General features: G+C 37.8%; 1 protein-coding gene across 1 annotated transcript; it reads left to right on the top strand.

The window, feature by feature from the left end:
- Positions 1 to 474: 474 nt before the first annotated feature.
- Positions 475 to 13366, top strand: LOC129263547 (uncharacterized). Its single transcript, XM_064100638.1, has 5 exons — positions 475 to 679; positions 10776 to 10922; positions 11369 to 11658; positions 11818 to 12418; positions 13236 to 13366. The coding sequence occupies exons 1-5, from the start codon at positions 475 to 477 to the stop codon at positions 13364 to 13366; spliced, it is 1374 nt and encodes a 457-aa protein (XP_063956708.1).
- Positions 13367 to 17946: the final 4580 nt, after the last annotated feature.

Genomic DNA, 17946 nt, shown 5'->3' with positions numbered 1-17946 from the left:
CTAAGATTTTAGTTCATACTTGAATTTGATCAAGGTTCATTTATCAGAATACCAGCCCTAAAATAATTTGGGTCATCATGAACCTGCCCCCCTTTTGCAAAATAGGGCTGTTAAGTTCACCCCGCTGTGCCCCTCAGTGGCATGAATGGCCTATATTCTGGATGCAAGAATCATTAAAGCATAAAAGGGACAATGAATAGGCTTTCTAAAAAAAATATATATAAATATTCAATTCATCAAAAGATTGATAATATATAAAAGCCTTTTGTCAATATACGTGATAACAAAGGTTAACTCTGAAGCTCAGGGCCATATTTCAAAGCGGAAACATTGATTGTGAACCAAATACTCAAATAAGGGTAGACATATATATATTTATACATATACATAATTCCGCTGCAATTCAAGAATAATTTTATATCTGTCAAGAGCAAACGCGCTAGCGTTCCTTAGCAAAGGTGATTGTTGTTCGAGATGGGGCATATTTGTGAGTCACAAGATAAATGGAAGTATATGATCGTCTTGAGTAAATTCGTCGTCCAGTTCGTTGAGGTAGCCACAATGAAGTCGTTCGGAGTGTTGATCCCGACCATGTTAGATGTGTTTACAACTGATGCCTCGTCACTAGTGACACTGGGCCTAGCTTGTAGCATGCCGGTTTCCATGATGGCGTTTGGAGGTGAGTTATCTAGAGGTCTTTGTAGAGGTGTTCAGCGGCGTAACAGGGGTCAGTGGCCAGGGGGGGGGGGGGCAAGAGCCCAAAATGTCCCGGTCATATCATGGTATGAACACGCGTAATGGTGTAATGAGGTGACTATTTTGAGAATGCCAGATATTGCGCATCGGGCAGAATTTATCTTTGAAAACAGTTGCGAGCGAGCGAAGCGAGCGACCAAAATTTTTCACCTTTTTACTACAAAAATCCAAATATGTGATAGATTTTGACATGATTGATATCCACAGAATATTATATTTCACTCTTCTCTCTTTAGATTCCTTTTTTGTGGTCTGTACGCCACTGTGAACAGGATTCTTGGTGGCAGTAGCGTGAAGAGTAAAAAAGGAAAAAAAACAGGGGAGCACTATAGCACATTTACTAAAATGCTGCTTTATATAAGTCTCGAGCGAGCGAGGCGAGCGAGAAAAAACCACCATTTCATGAGAATCTAACTTTGAGCTATTTCTTGACATTATACTCAGTAAATAAAATCATATCCTGCACTTTTCCTTTGCTTTTCTTTTCTCCCTTTTTATTCTTGTTTGTAGAACTTTTTGGGGCTATAGGGTTACAGAATATAGCTTTTACACAACACATTTATTCAACCGGCTTCCATAATGAAGAAAATATTTTGAAGGGGCAAAACATAGCAATGTGGGAAGATTTGTTTAAAAAAAGTCGCCAGCATGCAAAGCAAGCTGGAAAAATATTGGCAATTGAAATTAAATTCTAATAATGTGATAGCTTTTTCCATCATATTCAGCAAATAACGCATTTCAATGTTTCCATTTATTTCATTATACGTTGTCTCCTACAATTTCTTTTATTTTCTCTTGAGTGTGGAACCAAGACCCCTCCCCCCCCCCCCCCCCCGCCTGTATGCCCGTGACTGATTGTGATTGAACGGGGGCGTTATAGAGCCATGCATTTGAAGGTTATAAATACGAAGAGCCCCTACTGCGTGGGGTCTGGGGCCCCGGTAGCTTATTTGCATGAAATTTAGCAAGCTTATAGCACAATGATGTATGCAGTCCATCTTTTTTCCCGCTCTTTAATTTCAATCATCAGCAGCCCGGTCGTGTTATTTTTTTCCTTGTCTCTTTTCTTTTCCGATTTAGCTTTTGAAAATTACTCTCTACCTTCGTTTTCCCGCTATTGGTTGCCATTTTGTCATCTTTTAATTCATTTCCCATCGTGCTATTGCATTACATAGGCCTATTTCGGAATGATTTGTTCTTTAATGTTCTTTCGTACATTTTCCAGCTTTCCTTCCTTTTCCATTAAAAAAAATGTTTTTTCTTCGTTTTCTTTTCCCTTTCCCTTTCTTTCTCCCTCCTTTTTTTCTTCTTTTTCCCGCTTTTCTTTTATTTTCCCGGTGAAATCCGCCGGGGGGGCAACTTTCCCCACCCCTGCCCCCCCCCCCCCCCCCCGCCTGTTACGCCACTGGAGGTGTTGTGATTCAGTGGATAGGTCTCTCTGAACTTTGAACCACAAGGTTCGGGGTTCGAATCCTACAGCAGTACTCGCTTCCTTTGGCAAGGCGTTTGTCTGCATTTGTGTATGTATGGTTTATCAGGTTTTCGCAGGCTACAATCTCACCCGACACCATATCAATCAGATAAAAAGGATTTACGTATGGACCGACCTTTAACTTCGCCCCATCCCCGAAGGACTTCTAGGGTTAGATCCTCTTCATTCTTTGCCAATGTAAAGATGCGACCTACACTCCTAATATGAAATGATAAATTGAAAATATTTAAAGTTTGGAGGAGTGACAATCTTTCCTATATTTCATATCAAAGATATTACAAGGGGGAAATCGGACATGTCGGTGATTTTTTGAAACACTCGACAAATGTTCATTGGGAAGGACGCCCATTAACGTTGAGTAAGTAAACCTTCGCACATCGGCACGCGGATGTGTAAAAAACAAATGGATAAAATGAGAGAAGGGATTTGGGAGAGGGCACAAGGGCGGCGTATGGAATAATTCCACATTTTATTTCTCAGAAACCTCTGAATGTATTCATCACAAAATTGGAGAAAAAAATCTTAAAATGTAAAAATCGTCTATTCCTTCACACTTTCACCATTCTCTCAAATGTGTTGTACACAACCAGGGTACCGTGACCACGTAACACAAAGTTTAAAGGTAAATGCTAGTTTTGGTAACGATATCAAAATGAGTTCGTACAGAATCAAATGAAATGACCACCAAAGTGTCTGTTTGTATAAATAAAGCAAATGTGCCAAAGGATTCTGGAAGAAATTGTGTAATTGCTAAGAAATTATCAAATAAGCACAGGATTCGGGTAGAGCGTCGGGCACGACATTCAAAGCAATAATTATACACTGTCCCACGCGCGCTTATCTGTGTTGGGGATCTTCAGTCTGAATATTTTTCAGCGTAGATTTCAAGATTTCACGAAGTTCAGTTTATGTAACTGTACCAGATCTAGATCCTCGATGATATACTGACAATTAAGCCTTGTTTTACAGACTTTCTCATGAAATCAGTGTTTACTGCAACTACTGCATGGAATATCTCTTTAAGAATTGATCGTACGCTTGATTTTCACGATTGAATGTACACTACAGCCAATGGAATCAATCGTAGAAAAATGTTCGACGATCATGCAGCTAAGCTTGTTACGGGACCCAGATCGCTAAACACAAAGGTAAACAAGAAGAGTCCTTACTTACTCAACGCTGTAGGGCGCTCTTCGCAAGCGTTCCATTACGCGGTCTATGTACTGTCCGATCTTCCCCTTGTAGTATCTTTGGTTATATCCAACCTTGCATAAAGCTGAGTCCAATAATTAATTCATCAAACCTTGTTTAAGTTGTTCAAGCCATATGCTTGCAAAGTATGAGTTCGGCTATTATCTAAGTTACATTAGGGAATAATGATATAGATCTAGATCCAGACCTAACGTTATAGTTAACGTTTGTTGTTTCGTTTAATCTTAGATTTGACTTAGATTTAGACTAGTTTGGAGAAGTTAGGCTTATTATTAATTCGGGTCATAAAAAGGACTGCTTTGATATTTGAGACATGGACATGGTTGTTTCTTTTGGCTAGCGGGTACCGCACCGGCAAAATCCTGCCCTCGAGCAAAGTTGCGTTTACGGTTCCCTTAAAGGTAAATGCTAGTTTTGGTAACGATATCAAAATGAGTTCATACAAAATCCAATGAAATGACCACCAAAGTGTCTATTCGTATAAATAAAACGCATGTGCCAAATGATTCTGGAAGAAATTGTGTAATTGCTGAGAAATCAGCAAATAAGCACAGGATTCGGGTAGAGCGTCGGGCCCGACGCTCAAAGCAATAATTATACACTGTCCCACGTGCGCTTATCTGTGTTGGGGAAGTTCAGTCTGAACATTATTCAGCGTAGATTTCAAGATTTCACAAAGTTCAGCTTATGTAACTGTACCAGATCTAGATCCTCGATGATATACTGACAATTAAGCCTGGTTTTACAGACTTTCTCATGAAATCAGTGTTTACTGCAACTACTGAAATTTCTCTTTAAGCCTTCAGAAACAATCTTGCCTGTCATAGCAGTCCACATATTTATCAGTCAGACCGCAGGTCCCTATTTTAATGAGCAAATAGGCCACATTCATACCTTTCCTCTCGTTGCTGAATCCTCCCTGCAAAATCTCGTGAATCGTGAGATTTTCTTTCTCTAGAAATTAACCTTCTTTATCCTTAAGCTAAAATAAATATTGTACAATTAGATTTTTTTTTTCATATTGGTCTTTTATTTTGTATAAAACATTTGGATAAATAAGTGAATTTCAGGCCTGAATATGTGCCCCAAAACTGAATTTTCTCTTTCCATTTTTTCGTGTATTCCATAAAGTTCTCATAATTTCCATTTTTAAGTTTGATTGTCAAAACCTACCAGCCAGCGCTGTGCATTTTGATTCGCGAATAATGTATACCCCAATAATTTCCTCTAAAATTATTAACAATTGAAGAGCTCACTTGCAAAAGGGGTTAGGTCCATTTTTCATCAAATTTGATTTTTTGGTCTCAATGTATATATTTTTAGTAGCTCTATAAGATGATACTAAAGAAAAGTTGAAATTCCTATTTAAAGTGATAACAAATGGCAAAGAAAATCACTTTTTTTTTCAAAAGGGGTCAGGTCCATTTCAGTTTAGTTGCAAAAGGGGTTTGGTCCACACCGATTTTTTTTTGGGAAAAGAATATTTTTTAAAATATGAATAAAGGTAGATTTCTGTTATACTCAATTTTATGTTGTCATGGTAGGGAATCTTGAAAATTTAGTTTCGCATAAGAATATGCAATATTGGAGAATTAAAAAAATGATTTTCTTGGAGTGGACCTAACCCCTTTTGAAAACAAACTATTCTGAAGAGCTAATTTGTCAAAAGGGGTTAGGTGGTAGGTCCATTGTTCATAAATTTTCATTGTATTTTGTCTCAAAACCTCTAAATTTTTAGTCATTCTGATGAAAACAACAAAAATTTGAAATTCACATGAAAACGTGAATAAAAGTGGCAAAGAAAATTACTTTTTTTAATCAATATAGATTGGATTCATTTCAGTTTAGTTACAAAAGGGTTAGGTCCACGATAATTTTTAAAAGAATATATAGAAAAAAATTGAAGACCGGTAGATTTCTTGTATACCCAATTTTATGTTCACATGATAGGGTAGTACATCATGAAAATTTAGTTTCTCAAAAGAGTATTGCAGTAAGTGAGAATAAAAAAACATGGTTTTCTCGGAATGGTAAAAAGTGGACCTAACCCCTTTTGCAACTAAACTCTTCAATTCTATAACAAACTAATAAAATCGCTTTTTCATGACATCGCAATATGCGCTCTCATTGATTTGTTAGAAAATTTATAACCCATGCATCCTATTCATAATTACAAAAGTGCTTAAAATGTCCATTCTCAGGAATTCATATCAACAAATTTCGAGTTGTAATTAGACTTATTAGATTGATGAATACAAAAATTATATTTTCATGAATTCCTGATAATTAAATTGTCCTTTTTTCAGAATGGAATATATCGCGCTTAGGAAGAGGAATAGAAGAAAGTCATAATTTTCATATGATGACAAAAATGTCCTTAGAATGTCCAGGTCCTAGATCATAATAGACATAATAAAAATATCAGCTTGCGCTTCGCGCTCACGTTATTTATTAAGACCGATCCATAACATCCATTTTGCCATGTTTTTCTACAAAGTGCTTGAATTAGTGGTTAAATTGATCAAATATCAAATATTTTCAGCTCGTGCTTCGCGATCACATTATTGATTTTAATGTTAGCAAAATATATTTAGAATGACCAGATACTAGGTATAAATCTTAAACACACGCACGCATGTTTATTGTTATACACAACTTGTTCTTTATTTAAAACACGCTCAAATTATCCAGTTTCCTACTAAAATTTTCTGCTCGCGCTTCGCGCTCACATTGATTTAGGATACCCAATTACACATTCTTTTCATGATTTACCAATCATGAATAGAGTGACCCGTTTTAGGTCTCAATCTCATTTTCAGCTCACGCTTCGCGCTCGCATTGTTTAGTTATATGCCTATCCTGCCCATGATTATAAAATATGCTTAGAATTTCCATTTTTTTAAGGTTGGAATGTCAAAAATGTTCAGCTTGTGCTTCGCGCTCGCTTTATTTGATTGTTGAATGTGTATCGCTTAATGGCTAACTACAACAGTCTCCAACATGCCCCTTTACGATCAGTTATACACGCATTTTGTTCAGGATCACAAACATTGCCCAGAATGCTTGATTTCAGGACAAGAAGCATAAAATTTCCAAAAAAAAATAGCTCCCACTGTTTAAATATAGCTTATGTGATTGCTATGTTTCATAAGAATAAAGCAATGAAGTGACTGATGCTGTCATCCTAAATATCGTTAAGGAGAAGCTGGATGTTGTGCTCAATCCCAGTGACATCGACCGCTCTCATCGACTAGCATCGCGGAGTCCAACAGAAGGTCCAAGAGTCATCATTGTCAAATTTTCAAGATACAATGCCAGAGATCAAGTGTATCGATCACGATCAAAACTTCGAAACACGAGGATATACATCCACGAAGATCTTACCACCAAGAGATCAAATCTCCTCTTCCAAGCAGGAAACACGAAAACGTGAAAAAAACATGGACCTCAGATGGAAAGATCACAGGTCTTACCAAGGATGACCGGAAAGTCACGGTGGTCATCTGAAGCAGATGTGACATTGAAACCCTCTAAACTTCATTAGTCAGAAAGCGGACCTAGTTGATTGTTATAATGGGTAAGAGATTTCCATTTATAAAATGCCTAGAGACAGTTAATAACAATCAAAATGCCTTACTGTGTATCAAATGTCTTAAATGGATTCATCTAAAGTGTTCCTCTGTTGACTTACCTTTCTTCCGATCAGACTCTGATTGGATTTGTGACATCTGTTTATTTAAAGAACTTCCTTTTTTTAACTCAGATGTCACAAGTGGATTACTTACCTTCAATATTAACGATGATGTGAACAATGTAAATGAACGAGTTCACAATACTTTATCTACTAAAATATATTTTATCAGGAAAGTTATCACGATCTCTCACCTAAATATTCGCACTATTAGGGGCAAATTTGATCATGTAAAAGATTTCATTTTTGACAACCCTTTTGATGTTATAGGCCTGACGGAAACTTGGTTAGATCATTCTGTTCTTGGTTTTGAAATCCACTTAAACGGATTTAATCGTGAAAGAAAAGATATAAATTCAACTGGCGGTGGTGTGGCATGTTATATCACTTCAAATTTGACTTACAGTCGCAGATACGATCTAGAACTTGTAAATCTGGCAATACTATGGATCGAAGTAATGTGTAAACATTCACAACCCTATTTGATCGGCATTGTTTACCGTCCTCCAAACTCTCCAAATGATTTATTTGATAAATCAGAAATTCAATTTGAAAAAGCTCTGCAACATACATTGAATGTTGTTATCCTTAGAGATAATATGCTCACTGAGAACGCATTGTCAACAAAACTATACAAAAAAAACATTTGTACGTATCTGCAACTAAAACAAATTGTGAATGAACCCACTAGAGTAACAAACAATAGCAGAACTTGCATTGATTTTTTTTTTCCAATTGAGAAGAACAATTTTCATTGCGAAGTAATATCAATTGGACAAAGTGATCATTCTCTTATCTATGTTGATACCAAATCGAAAAAGGTACCCATTACTCCAAAGATTAAACTATTTCGATCTTCCCGAAATGTCAATCGTGATATTCTTAGGGAGGAAGGTGCACTAATAGACTGGCATATTGTTTTCGCAAATGGCGATATCGATGGAAAATGAAATGTATTTTAAAATATGTTCATTCGTTTATGCGATAAAAGGCGACCGCACACCTTACGATTTGTCTGCGACCCGATTTCAGAATAAAATGTAGTAGAATTTGATGCTAATATTGAGACTTGGAATATCGTACTATGTAATGCTCTCAATCATCGTACGAATACCTATGTTCAAATCTGTGTCTATGCTATCATCCTTAGAATAAAAGCAAATTTAATATCTAGTCGTAATGATGTCATAGCAGTCATACGATTGGCTACGATTTGAAACTACACTTACTCCAAAATAATAGCTTGCAATCTTTCAAAATGGTTATATTAGTATTCTTTCAATTGATTTTAACCTCAAATATTTATATGTTCCATTCACATTTTCAGAAAATGAGCAAAATGCGATTTGTTCCCAAATCTGATCGCGAACAGTCGTAAGGTGTGCGGTGGCCTAAACATGCACCACTCATATCCGCCAGGCAGCGACACAAACGTTCTCCATGGATTACTGATGAATATTTGTGTCTTCCGAGAGAACAAGATTATTTAAAAGAAAGATTTGATGGTAAACATTATCTCATCGATAAAGGTAGTCTTTTAATAGGGAAACAATACCAAACAAAGTAAATAACTAGAATTTAAAAATAAGAAACTAATCAACTTGGGATGCGCGATGTTATTAATGACAGACTAGAAAGCGATCCTCTAAAAATTGCAAATTTATTCAATAATCACTTCACACCAAATTGCTGTAATAATCAGAATATAGATCTGATCAGTTAACCTCCGAATCTTTAAAGTTCGAGCCCATCACGGTTGACTACGTATTCAAGGAGCTAAATAAGTTAGACACAACGAAAGCACCAGGTTTAGATTCTTTACACCCACTTCTTTTGAAAGAGAGTGCTCACTTTTGTGACGTAATCGCTCACTTTTTATATACAGGTTGTATTCCAAAAGATTGGAAAAGGGCACGTGTAACCCCTATTTTTAAAAGCGGCAGTAAACAAGAGTTCGTTAACGACAGACCCATTTCTGTTCTCCCTCACATAATGAAATCCTTGAAAAGGCAATACACTCTTAACTTTACAACTGTTTCACAGACAACTCTCTACTTAGCCCCAAAACAGTCAGGATTCCGTCCACTTCATTCAACAAGTACTGTTTTGGTTGATGTTTAATAATGAATATTTATTACGCAATATCGAAGATGGTCTGGTGACTGGGGTTGTTTTATTGATTTAAAGAGTGCCCATTACCCCTTTCATAAACCCAATAAAACCAAATTATGCGGCTGATAGCAGCATAATTTGGTCGTAAAATCAGAGGAGGACAAGAGTTAATCGCATTATTCTGATGCTGCTATTATCCGCATAATAGCGGCATCGGGACAAGATTTTGAGTTTATGAACGTATTTCCAAATAATGCGGATAATTGCCATGGTGCGGTCACAAGGTCACCCTTTTCCAACACAACCGCATCGGAGGGGGCGTGTCCAGTTGTCATGACGATTATCCGCCTTTTTCAGGACGGGCGCTCGTAAAAATAATGCGGATAATTTTCGGAGTTTGTGAACGCAATTTTTATTGAATTATCCGCATTACTCTTAGGCGGCTAATTGGAGGATGGGTTTTATTGGGTTTATGAAAGGGGTATGTGACTCAGTTTCACACAAGCTTTTATTATCTAAGTTGTCAAACAAAGGCGTAGAGGCAATTTGGTTTTATAATTACTTATTTAAGGTGTTCTCCAGGGTAGTATGATTTCTCCTCTATTATTTTCAATATTCATAATTGATGCTTGCAATATCAATTTCGGTAATAATTTTAAATTGTGTGTATATGCCGACGAGACTACTTTATTCTGTCAAAATAGAGATGTTTCAGTACTTCAAAACGACTTTCAATGTGCAATAAACAAATTACTTCAATGGATTGAAAATAATATATCAACCATAAATGTAAAGAAAACCAAACGTATGTTAATTGGGACTAGATCAAAAGTAAAAAACAAAATGATAAATATTTATGTGAAAAATGATGCAATTGAACAGGTTAATGAATTTAAATATCTCGGTTTGATAATAGACCCTTACCTGCGTTGGAGTTGTCATATCAATAATGTGTGCAATAAGTTGTCAAGAACTATTGGTTTTATACGACGGATTCGGTACCTCTTGCCCAAGCGAGTTTTATTAATGATGTATAATAACCTTATTTTACCGCACATTGATTATTGTAATGCAATATGGGGGCAGAGTGCAATATGTTATGTAACAAAAGACCAACGATTACAAACCGGTATGCAAGGTTAATACTTAATGCAGATGTTTAGGTTCGTAAGTCCCAAGGTTCTTTACTCCGAAGGTTCGTAATTCCGAAACACGTAAATTGCCTACACCTCGATGTTCGTTAATCCGAAAACCAAAAATGGTTCGTTAATCCAAACATTTTTCACGTTATTCCAAAGGTTCGTTATTCCGAAAACGAAATAAGGTTCGTTGTTCTGAAGGTTCGTTAATCTAACGCACCTCCGGAATTACGAACCTTCGGAAATACGAACCTTCGGAATATCCGAAACTTCGGAATATCCGAACCTAAGGAATAACGAAGCTTCGGAATTACGAATATATGCGCTTTTGGCATCGAAACGACGCTTTGATTTCCCATTTAACGTATTGCAGCTCTACCTATGGCGTATGTACTCAAGAGTGCTTTTGTCTCACCTCGAGCGATGGCTGTTACAGGAGCTACTACATCGTCTTTAGGAATCATCATTTCTGGTTATCTCACTTCTGTATTTGCCCTGGGATTCTGCCTTTCACTAACCGGTAAATACGAAAACAGATTCATAGAGACACCTTTGATCTTTCAACTTCTTCAGTTTGAACCGAGTGTCCAATCGAGAATGTGATTGAAAATGTATAAACAATCAGAACAACCTAACCTCAATCTAATTTTTGACTGGTTCCAACCACATTCGTGACATTAGATTCATTCCCAATCTAGAGATTTCAGATATTTTGCTCACAGAAATCATGTAGCTTTTCCCCTATTTCAATATTTTTCAAATGTCAGTTATGAACATATTTTTAATAAAATCGATATTTTCATACTGAAGACGAATAGAGAGAATTAGACCACCGTCCCAAAGCTTGTATTGCATTTAAGCGTTTTGTTTACAATATTTACAGTGATTTAAGATGCCCGTGAACTTTTCCTTGAAGTTTTTAAATTGATATTTATCTTATTATTTTGTTCTCAATCTCAATCTTAGGAATAGGACTCTCAATGGTATACATACCAGTCAATGTCTTACTCAACGACCACTTCCCGGAAAATTTCGTTCTTGTGAATACGATAGCCCTTCTCGGAAGCACGGTAGGTTCCCTGGTCGTACCGTTCATCGTCGAGAGGGCGCTTCGCGCTTATGGATTCAGTGGTGCCATGCTTATTCTTGGAGGTATCAGCATGTATGCTATTCCTACCAGTGTTTATCTCAGGCAGACTAGAAGAGCAGCGGGGAAGGGATCAGATACATCCACAAGCACGGCGAAGAAGAGCAGTGTTTATCTCGGAGAGTCCGCAGGAGCAATCGAGAGTTCTCAGATATTAACAAAGAGCGCGGAGAGAACCACTGTTTCTCCTAGACAGTCTACAAGAGCTACTGAACAGGGCCGACAGACACCCGTAAAGATGGCAAAGACAATTGACGGTTGCCAAAAGCCTTTGATCGACGGTGATGACTGCGATCATGAGGTGATTGAAATGGACGATGAACAACCACGCAACATTCAAACACAAACAGACGAACTGCAAAATCAAGGAAAACAGAGTTGGGCGTTTGGATTGTGGCATTCGCTTCAAGGATGCATCATCATCCAAGAACCGCTCCTATTACTGTCATTACCTTGCCTTCTACTCTCAGCAGTTATTGTAAATTCTTGGTTTCTATTCCTTGTCCCACGGGCGGTATGGCATGGAATACCTGTCTCAAAGGCCGTCTTACTATCATCTCTAGCCGGCGCTGGAGGGTTCATCGGACGGATAATCTCCATCATAGTTCTCTTCCTCAAAATTGACTTCATCTTAGTTTTCCTGATCTTCGGCGTGATATCATCAACTGTTTTCTTACTCGATCCACTGTTGACGTCATTCCCTGTCATGTGCGTCGCTGCCTTCCTTCAGGGAGTGTGTGTCTTCAACTTTGTGATTTCTTACGCTGCGCTCCTAAAGGGTTCTGTCTCCAATGAGAACTTTACGGTTGGATCTGGAATCTTTGGTTTTGTGGCAGGCCTTGGTGGCAACATCGGGAGTCTAATGTCAGGTGAGGCATTGTATGGAGCACGAATGAATCAGAGAAATAACTATTTCGGTAACATCAGCAGCTTCTTTCTAAAGGTTTTCTTAATGATATCCTTAATCTGGTGAGTTTTAAGTGGGGGCAAATTCGATGGCTGACCACGAACCCAAATTGAAAAGATAAAAAAAAATGTAACCATGATGATACTAGTAATACTTAAGTTGACACATTATTCAAACAGTTCTTAATACTACTAAATTTGCATATTTTCTAATATTTCATTTCCAGAAATGGTAATTCAAATGTTTATTGATTTATATTTGTTAAATATCAAAATGTTGTAACATCTGCACCAGAAATTGAAAAACAATGCGGATCCTGTACTAATCCCGTGCATATGTATTCCATGAATCAAAACTGTGAACAAATTGAAAGGTGTCGGGTCGGGTGGTCCAGTGGTTAGAGCACTGGACTCATAATTGCAAGGTTATGAGTTCGAAATCTTCTGCCCGAGAGTAATACATGTATCTGTCGGCTAAAAGGTCAGCCACTATGACTTATTAACCTAGACGTAAAATATATCCTAGGTAATTGGTTATATACCAGCTTGGCGTTTACCAGCAAAATGCTGTCCTGCCGAGTTCGTACGGGAGTCATCATAGGACATGTAGGCTGAAGCTGAATATTGAATGAATAAATGAATAATAAAATTAATCAATATATTAATGAACAATTAGTGACTATAAACGATTGAAAAATACTAGTATCTTACTCTTTCTAGCTTACCTATTAACCAGCTAAATGTATGGATGTGTTTCTTCTCTTTTTCGATCTTATGCAGGTGGGATCAAAGAAAAGACGGGATCGTATACGTCAGTTTTCCTTACTCTTGGATTTATTAACTGTCTAGTAGTGTTCCTTATCATTGCCTTCCTTGTTGCTCGACATAGATGGACTCGTCTAAAATCCTAGGGAAGAGGCGGCAAAAAGCCAGGGGGTAGTTGACTACCTTAATTTTATTTCAAAATGATTTTTCTGGCCATTGCCTTTCTTATTACTCGACGTAGGCGGAATTGGCTAAAATCCTTGGGAAGAGGAGGCAAAAAGTCAGTGGGTAGTTGGGGTAGTTGACGACCTTAATTTGATTTTAAAATGATGTTTCTGGCCATTGCCTTTCTTATTACTCGACGTAGGCGGAATTGGCTAAAATCCTTGGGAAGAGGAGGCAAAAAGTCAATGGGTAGTTGGGGTAGTTGACGACCTTAATTTGATTTCAAAATGATGTTTCTGGCCATTGCCTTTCTTATTGCTCGACGTAGGTGGAATTATCTAAAATCCTAGGGAAGAGGAGGCCAGGAGTTTGGGGACGGCCTTAATTTTATTTCAAATCAATCTGTATGATGCTTTCCTATACATTCTTATAAGGTGTTGTCTTTTTTTTTTATTGTATTTATGACCCGATTGGAAATAAACGTTTTAAGGCTCTGTCATACCGTTCCATACTAGCAGTGATGTGAGACTTGCGGGTAACTATTTTTGCTACCCGCAAGCCATCCGAATTGGCAGTATCTCGTAGGCATGTTGCCCGTAGGAACACACGCAAGTACACATATGCTCAAAACTTGTCCCGGGTGATTTGCCTGTAGTTGCTTGCAAGTTCCACGCAGAGCACCAGTCAGAGACCAGCAAGTCACACGCAGTTAACCCGCTTGAAGTACGCAAAGGGGCAAATTGCCGGTGGATCTCTGGCTATGCGCTGAAAAGGGGTGTTATCTGCTGGCATTCTGCGTGCAAAATATGGGGGAATTACTGATGCTGCCATCATAAGTGTAGCTGGTGAATTCTGCAGAAGAGGCGCAAGCAAATGGCGTGTATGTTGAGGGCGACCTACCGTCTTTCTACTGGTTAGTTGCGGGTCGATAGCGGCCAAGATAATTACGTTTGTTGAGTACCTCTGCTAATCACCATGGTGATATCACCAGGCAGCCCACACGCAACTTGCACGCAAGTAACTCGCATATTTGATGTATGTTAGCAGTGGATAGCACACAGGGCACGTATGTCGCCCATACTCAGAAGCATGCACGCGCCAGGCGAGGATCCAGGAGGGGGCCGAGCCGGCCCCCGGCCCCCCCCCCCCCTATATTTTGGCAACCTGCAGAAAAAAGTGTACTCTTTAACTTGATAGAAACGATAAAAAACAGAAAGAAAAGTAAGAAAGAGGTATTATACCAATGATGTGTAATTTACAGCCTCGTAACGGCCGGCCCGACCCGAAAGGAAACAAGAAAAAGGTGGGAAAAAGAATTGGAAAATAGAATTTATATAAAATATTTCGCTCGCGCTTCGCATTGCCTGTGTAATGAATCTCATTCAAGATGATTAAATGGCACTTAATATGTCCAGTTCTGAAATCAATTTGCACACAATATTTTAGCTCGAGCATCAAGCTTTCATTATTTTGTTTGATTTATACCAATTGTTAATATATATAAAAAATTTCAGCTGGCGCTGCGCGCTCACATTGTTTGATTTGTGAGATACCTATCCTCTTTGGAAATTCTTACCAAAATTTCTCAAAATGCCCCTTTATCATGTCAGTAAAAATTTAAGCTCGTGCTTCGCGCTCGCATTTATATGTTTGAGACACATCTTGTTCTTTATTTAAATGAAAACGAGCTTAGACTGTCAAGTTTTCAGGTCGGAATATCAAAAAATTTTAGCTCGCGCTTCGCACACTCATTATTTAATTGGTGATACTGTATCCATTAATCACTAAAAACAGTCCTAATTGAGTCCCTTTTCACGTTACTATATTAAAATTTCTGCTCGCACTTCGCACTCGCATATTATATTAAGACCCATGAGATACCTTATCTTGTTTATAACAATAAAAACTCAAACTTCAGTCTTTACTTAGGACTACCCCCTAAAAAACCAACAAATATCAGATTATAGCGGCCAATCGAGAAAAATGTTGATGAAAATATTTTTCGGCCCCCCCCCCCTATTGGCAAAAGCTGGATCCGCCCCTGCGCGCCATCCTCTCGCCTCGCCCGCAGGGCCAACGCAACGCTCGCAAGTCGAGAGTAAATTGCACGCGTCCCGCCCGCAGAACTTTTGAAAATTATTGTTTGCCCGCAAAAACCGTGTTGCGCGCTTGGAAATGTTTGCCCGCAACTCACCCACAATGCTTGCACGGAGCGATGTCACCTTCAGACCTGTAGCTTTCATGGGTTTATCCTATCAAGTCGTTGAGTCGTTCTATCTTTTGCATATCATAATTATGATATGTATTTCTGTACAAACTTGCCAAATGAAATATCAAAAACATAGATCATAAAATAATACTTTTAAAGCTCTTCCTCATCATACATGTCGTACCATGAAAGAGAATGAACCAACATCAAATGAGATTACTTATACTTATGCCTCTTTCTAATAGCCTTGGTGGATCAACATAAATCTAAGGTTAGTCTGCAGGCACAGACCCTGATGGGGTTTCGCACAAGACTAGCGCATAAACTTGTTGTTTCAGTACTCAAGCCATTGTAAGCTGCGTATTCAGAAAGTTTTAAGGAAAATGAAACCCAAGATCTAATAAATGCATTTATACATACATGTATTTCAACGGTGATCTAATGACCATCTTGCTTTTTAAAACCCAATTTCACAATATTTATCCTGTTTGATAAAAGGTTTGGTACCTCTGGGTGGAATTCCAGGATATAAATGACACACAGGATGGGCTAATAAGCAAGATTTTATCAGGCTTAATGAGTTTTACAAAGAGATGGACTTAGGGCATTCTTATTATTCAAGTCTATTGTCGTGTTTTTTTAAATAAAAATATCTTTGTTTAAATCCTCATGATTTCAATTTTAAGACCTGTTTGTTCATTAAATAGTAATTTGCCTTTATATGCAGCTCCCTAATGCGTGTGTCAAATTTAAATATTTAATTTCATTTTGGTGAATATCCTTTTACTTTCCAGCTAAACTTAGATCATGTAGATACACTTTGATGATGAGCACTATATTATTGCAAACTACCAGTATTATCATTTGTTTGATAATACTATTATTATGATTGAATCATAATTCTTTAATTTCTTTTAGAAATATATTTGACGAATTGCTTGTGGTTTTATGCTCTTTTCAATACATTACTTATATGTTTCTATTCAGAGTTATACTTACCATTCATAGTGATAACTGTATAAGTTACTGTATAAGTTTCGATCTACTTAAAAAAAACAATGTACTGAATAAACTACTCTGTATACTATACATGTACATAAGTTTTGTTCATGTATTGTATTCCATGTGTCGTATCAGGAGAAAACATGACTTTTTTTCTCTCTCACTCAATGTGCTTCAGTGTTCATAACTATTGCAGGAGGCAAATATTAAACTAATATAAGAAATACTTACTTGATTCACTTTCAGATTAAAATTGTGCCAAGGAGAGATCTATCAAGGTTATGTGTAAAGCAGGGGGTGGTGGAAGTGTCGGTGGCATACCTAGGATTTTCCACAGGAGGGGGCAAAACCGTCCGCCAAAAATGTTGACAAGCAAAAAAAAAAAAAAAAAAGAAGGTCTTCAAGCTCGTCAGGGGGGCAAAAAAGGTTTTCAAGCTCGTCAGGGGGGGCAGGGATACGTCCTTTGCATTGGTTGTGACTCGTCAGGGGGGCAGACTGCCCCCCCCCCCCCCGTAGGTACGCTAGTGGGTAGTGTGAATATGTTAGTAAAGGTTTTGTATTAAGAAAGTAAATTGACTGCTTGTGCAGGAGGAAACAATTAGAGAAATTTGCTGTTGGGTGTACTACAATATTATTTATAATAAACATTTTAATTGGGAGATAAGTAAAGATACACGATAATGTTCATGTGATGAAAGTGGATGAGAAGTGAAAGGAGGAAAGGTACATGTAGGTAATGATGTTAATACTCCAGTAGATATGTGAAAAAGATGCTCGAATCTGGCAGAAAGTGTGAAATTTGGCATACAGGGGTATTTTGGGGCGCTGATTTCAAAAATTGCCGGCCCCAAGCGATTTGACTATCGGGTCGGCCGCCATTTTGAAATCCAAGATGGCCGCCATGATAAATCATTAAATGTCAATTTCTTGAGTTTTACATGACATGTGACACTGAAATTTGGCATATAGGGGTATTTTGAGGCACTGATTTCAAATATTGCCGCCCATCAGCAATTTGACCATTTGGTCGGCGGCAAAATGGCCGCCATCTTGAAATCCAAGATGGCCGCCATGATATATTATTGCAATCATTTTATCGAGTTTTATATGAACTGCGGTATTGAAATTTGGCATATAGGCTTAATTTGGGGTGCTGATTTCAAATATTGCCGGCCCCAAGTATTTTGACCATCGGTTCGGCCGCCATTTTGAAATCCAAGATGGCCACCCTGAGAAATTATTAATGTCACTTTCTTGAGTTTTACATGACGTGTGACACTGAAATTCGGTATGTTGGGGTATTTTTAGGCACTGATTTCAAATATTGCCGCCCCCAGCAATTTGACCATT

This window comes from Lytechinus pictus, chromosome 6, assembly GCF_037042905.1.
Source record: "Lytechinus pictus isolate F3 Inbred chromosome 6, Lp3.0, whole genome shotgun sequence".
Lineage (NCBI taxonomy): Eukaryota > Metazoa > Echinodermata > Echinoidea > Temnopleuroida > Toxopneustidae > Lytechinus > Lytechinus pictus.
This window is presented reverse-complemented; position numbering and strand designations above follow the sequence as displayed.